Here is a 6000-nt window from a genome sequence, read left to right as displayed (position 1 = left end):
ATCAGTCACAGAGAGACAAGTACTGTATGACTCCACTGACGTGAGGTATCGAAAGTAGTCAGACGCATAGAATCAGAGTAGAATAGAGGTTGCCAAGGGAGGGAGAAATGGGAAGTCACCAGTGAACGGCATAACGTTTCAGTGAAGTGAGATGAGGAAGCTCTACAGGTCTGCTCTACTAGAATTTAAAAGCTGTCAAAGAGGGTAGATCTGTTAAATGTGATCACAATAAAATAAAATTTAAAAAAGAATATGCTACATATTTAAACTGAAATTCTATAGCACTCACAAAAGAACATGTCTAATATATAATCTAGGAAGTTCTTGAGGATATACACATTGAACTCTTCAGAGAGAAGCACATTAGAGTCAAAAAAAAAAAAAAAAAAAAACACTTCTGGAATTTTGGTTCCCAGGAAAAACACGGTAATAAGCGACTGGTATACTGAGTCCTCAGAAAAGTGTCTTTAAATGGTCACCTGGGTACTAAACTTAGATGAACAATGAAAGAAGGAATGACTTTAATATTGTTTAGTATTTCTTTGTAGTTTTGTTAATTCTTCACAATAATGAATGGAATAAGAAGGGAATGTCTTAAGCAAAACGGCCTTAGTAATTTCTCTTGCAATTATTAACTTCATTCCTAATTCCTAAATTGAACACCAAAGCATACCCACGGTCTACATCCATGTGGAAAGTTCTAACAATCTGTAAATAAGTACAAAATGGTTAATATTTTGTATTCTTTTTCATTTATTTGTATTTGAGAGAGAGAGAGGGCGTGCACGAGGTGGAGAGAGGGGTGGGGGGAGAGAGAGAATCTCAAGCAGGCTTCACACTCGGTGAGGAGTCCGGTGCGGGGCTTGACCCCATGACCCTGGGATCATGACCTGAGCCAAAATCAAGAGTCGGACGCTCAACCAACTGAGCCACCCAGGCACCCCATGTACTTTTTTTTTTTTAATAGAAAAAAATAATTTACAGTCACAGAATACATCTACTAGAAAGAATTGGTTTTTTAATATCATCTTTAACAAATTAAAAAACACAAAATCAACAATTCAATAAGGATCCTTCCATTTTTCTTTATACAGATTTAAATGCTGTTGTGTAATTTATCAGTTACATTTATAATCGATAACCTTCCACTCACTGAGTTTAGAAATTACAGTATTTACTGAGCTAAACTCTCTCACAAAATAAGGCACAACTACATGATCACAAGTAGTAAACACAATACAAACAATGAATCCAAAACCTAAATGAGAAAATATTCATGCAAAAGTTTCTATAGAAACTATGAATATATGATCCAGTTCAAGGAAGTACAGAATGTCATATACATAACTGCATCATGTTACAATAAATTCATTACTTCTACACAGAAAGAACTTAGCTATTTCCAATTCTATTTTATACAATTTTACATAAATTTAGTAAGTTTATGCACAATATTCACATCTGCAACAATAACAAATTGATCATTAAAATTCAGGCAAAGGGCAATTAAGACACGATAATGTGTGGCACATTATAATTACAGAATGCCATTCATCAAGCTCATGTCTAGGAATACTAAATTGATGGCACATTTAACTCTTATGGATCAAATCATCCATGGTTTTATAGCCAAAGTGCATTAAAAAAAATTGCTATAGTCAAATAGGTCATGAATATCAAAATATATGATCATAATTTGCTCTCCACTTAGAAGCTAAACATTTTTATGCAAATGCAAAGTTAAAAAAAAGTGGCTTCAAAGTTCTCAAAACTATAAAATAATCCAAAGCCTTTCTAAGAGAGATGGGAAACTAACAAATTTGGCAGTTACTATTTAACATTACTGTGAGGAAACTATCAAACTAGCTAATTCCACATTAAGAGGTAGTTGAACAAAATGTTATTTGTACACTGCATTGAGGTCTTTGTGTTTCCCTCTTTTTTCTTCAAAATGAACTAATCCTATACCAGCAGCTTTGTCTTCTTCCTATTAAAAAAAAATCTGTAGGTATACTTTATTGTACTCTAACCCAGCAAAACTTGATTTTAATTCACATTTCTATGCTGGGGTTTGGAATTTACTAACATGTGATGCCAACAGGCTTCGCATTAGAGCCAAGAGCTGGGACGTGCCACCCCTAACTCACTGACAAATAGTACCAGCAAACATCTAAAATGTAGAGCCAGTAAGAACTCAGAAGATGACTTTTTAGTTAAAAGAAAAAGAAAACCCTTTTTGTTTTCTTTAAAAACACGTTAAATTAGTGAGAGTTAATAAGCACACACACAAAAAAGGTTCATTTCTGATAGCATTAGTGTAGTAGCCTATGGTAAATTATTCAGGACCTATAAAATGAGATTTAGCTAGATGAAAACTAGTGATTACTCAAACACATATAATTTTGTTTGTTGCCCTCCCGACATTTTTTTTTGTGAATATGTGGGTGGGTGGATAAGATGGGAAAAGGCCTTCAGCGCACCCAGTTAGGAGATGAAGTGAACAAATATTCTAACCTAGAATCCTCATGAAGTTTTACTATCTTAAAAAAAAAAAAAGGTACTGTGAATATCTATTTTTCCAACATAGAAAATTTCTAAGTTTCATATTAACTTCCTTATATTTAAAGTGTAGAATTAAGACTCTTTGAAAGGATTTATAAGCATATGAAAATGCACAAATAATTTTAGCTCAATTTATATCATCCAGCTGTTGTTTTTAATAAAGAGTCATTGTATTTCTTCTTTATGTATGCTCAAGGATGTATGTCTATCCTAGTCTAGGGACACCATCAGGGTCCTTAACAGCTACTGACAGCAGGATTTACTTAACTGAGTTTTGTAAAATAATTAAATGAATATGACAATCTCTTCATTTATCGATGTTACAGGTAAAGCATAAACATGATAACTTTATTTCGGCATGATATTTGAAAGCAAGTGTATATTATAGACTATTGCAAATGAAATATTAACTCCCATTCTTCCTTATTATTACCAGATGATTACACTGCACAAATGTATAACTTTATATTTTTTCTCTAGAAAGAATAAACCAATTATTAATGACCTCTCTACAGATGTTTCCCAAATTAAGAAGACTATGATAAATTAAAGTTCAATTCCATTGTTCAGCATACAAATAAGCTAACTTTTAATTACCCTTAATTAGCCATTCTGTTTCAGTTCTGATTATAACTTTGGGATTCCGAAATATATTTGTTTTTGGTGATATTCTAGTCTCCAGCTGTTACTTTAAAGCAATTTCATAGCAGTATTTTTGCAAAGTGAAAAGATTTACCAGTTAATATGGAACCCCAAATTCATAACCATTTTAAATTTAAGTCAACTTCACAACTTTCAAAAATGTTTCCCTATTGGGTAAGAAGATGTAAAGTCGAATATTTAATGTCTCCTTCCCACGTGTATTTGTTTTCACAGATAAGACTAGAGCAATATCAGTTACTGGCTTTAAGATGCAAAATTATAAAACTATTACAGTGAAGCTGAGCCACGGTTCGAAAGGTTAAACCAAATAAAGGGAAAAATAGATCCATTAAAAAAGCAAACTCAGATTCCCAAAATGCTGGAGAGACAATCCAAGGGTATAATATAAAGGCTAATCTCCAAAACCTTCCTACTTACAAGAAACTGACAATAGAACCATTATACAATTTTTACGATTCATCCTCCAGCTGGGGGGTGAGGGTGGGTAGTTTTATAGAATTCTTAACAGTGTGTGAGAGTTTAAACATGAGATAGAAAAAGACAAAGAAAAATTAACCCTAATCTTTAAAATACAACCCCAGGATAAGCATAAAGTAAGCAAACTGATTTTACAGAGGTTTTCATAAAATCTACCCAAGAGAATTTAATCAATATTGTTAAAACAAAAACCATGTTCAAATTCATGGTTAGTACATATTTCAACATAAACTGTACTTAGAACACATGAGTAGTAAACTTATAACATAACAATGCAACTGAGCTATGGACCTATATATAAGAAAAAAAGAAAGTTTTATAGTTCTGTGCATGACTTCACCAAGAGAGTATCTAATATAATAATAATATAATGTGCTATTGTGCAACATATATGATGTGATAACATCACCCATGTACATTTTTGTATACTAAATTTGGGAGAAAAAAGTAAGCTATGGAAGCGTATATTCATGTCATTTGTGAACAATGAAATCATACTTAAAAAAATACATTGCTATTTTCTGTCCAAAGTTTATTTACATTTCATTGGCTAATTCTAAACTTGGCATGAAAGCTGTTCCAGGGGTTAAATGGAAAAAAGTAATGAAAGATGAGCCCAAGTCTCACAAAAATAGAAGAGTTTTACTTGATATTGATAACATTCCAAAATATATGAATTCTAATTTGGTCTAATATTGCAACCACTGTCCAAATCAAATAGTAGTCCAAGACCTCTATTAAGTGCATTTATTAAAAATCTAATGTTAGTGTAATACTATTCTGAAGTTGTGATAATCCATTATCCTTGCAAGTCATTGAAACATGCATCACAGACACGAACAGGCTTCTTAGAAGATGGAGTTAAGGCATTTTTGGCCGAACACTCAGCACAGAAGATATTTCCACATTGTCTGCAGTGATGCTGTAAATGACAAAAATTAAACAATTTCAAGCATAAAAACTACACCAAAAGCATGATGAGATATAAGAATACTGCAAACTGCACTGTGAAGGTATATTAACTTTCAAGGGATTAGTGTATTATTTAATAATATTTCAACATGTCAATTTAATCTCTTAATTTGAATGCTTTCTATTTCTCAGATACTGTGCCAAACATCTGATATAAAATTCATCAAGAATTCTCAAAAGAACCTTCAGAGGCATTTAAAAAGTGATAATAAAGCACCTCGACCAGCTGAAAACCATTTCCATTTGCCAAGTGTTTCAGGCATAATTTCTTCAATAGGAATATAAACTTCACATGGTATTATTCAGAATAAATATTTTTTTCATCTCTGCTTTTTCTTTAAAATAACCCAATGATGACTAAAACATATGAGTTAAACACATAACGACTAAACATATGGCCCAGTGGTTCAGAAAATGACTATTCCAGAGAGTAACTGAGTAGGAAGGCAAGGACTATACTTAAAACTAAAATTGAAATACATATGCTGACCAGAAACTAGACTGCATAAAATTTAATTATTCTGTGTAGTTGTAAAGTTAACCAATAAATAGAAAAAATTTTTAAATCTGTCAAATACAAGATTTTGATGGTTAAAACATTAACTGATACTGAGAAATAAAATCCAGAACCACAGCAATATGAACAAAATCATTTACCCGTCTCACTGTTACTGAAAAGCCTTTCCCACAGGCCATGCAGTTTTGTACTTCATTGTCTTCCGCCCACTTCCTATTTAACGCTTGCGTGTGTTTGATCTATCAAAAAAAAAAAAAAAAAAAAAAGGGGTGTCCATACATTATAATACTCAACATTTTAAAGAATGATGGATAATTTCTAATTTGGTGCCCAAGTTTCTCAAAATTTAGACTTATAGGCACCATGGGATAAAATTTTAAAAATCAGAAATACTTTGGTTGGCTTCCATTGTCAAAAGCTGCTACACTCTTAAGTCTGAATAACAAATTAAGTCAAATTTTTACCCTCAAAGGTACCGGCAATTTCTAATCTTTGGTGATTTCCCATCCCTTCTAACCCTAATGATCAATCCTTCCTAAGTACCCTGAGCACATATTCAGATCACTTCTTTAACACATAGCAGCTCGTCTATTCCTTGATGTTCCTCAATTTTCCGAGAGCTGCCAATTCGTGAATGACAAGGCTTTCTAACTGATCCCTGGGGTCTCTCAGATTAATTCTTTATCACTTTTATTCAACTATCCATAACACCTACAACACTGCTATACAGATAGTAACCATTCAAAAGTTATTTATTAAATACAGGAGATTTTTTTAAAGATTGAAAATACGCTGGGGTGCCTGGGTGG

The 6000-nt window shown here is 32.5% G+C and overlaps 1 protein-coding gene across 4 annotated transcripts in view; it reads right to left on the bottom strand.

Annotated features, from left to right (window-relative positions):
- Positions 1-998: 998 nt before the first annotated feature.
- Positions 999-6000, bottom strand: part of EEA1 (early endosome antigen 1) — a 116719-nt gene continuing 111717 nt past the window's right edge. For all 4 annotated transcript variants that reach the window (XM_086712666.1, XM_086712668.1, XM_086712669.1 and 1 more), the window contains 2 exons: positions 5332-5430; positions 999-4624 (listed from right to left, as the gene is read on the bottom strand). In XM_086712666.1, coding sequence (XP_086568792.1) covers positions 4502-4624; positions 5332-5430 — 222 coding nt within the window. In that variant the 3' untranslated portion in view covers positions 999-4501. The remainder of the gene's footprint in view (positions 4625-5331; positions 5431-6000) is intronic.

This window comes from Puma concolor, chromosome B4 (genome assembly GCF_028749965.1).
Source record: "Puma concolor isolate L17-30 chromosome B4, mPumCon1.1.hap2, whole genome shotgun sequence".
NCBI lineage: Eukaryota > Metazoa > Chordata > Mammalia > Carnivora > Felidae > Puma > Puma concolor.
The sequence above is the reverse complement of the archived record's forward strand: the minus strand, read 5'-3'. Positions and strand labels throughout refer to the sequence as shown.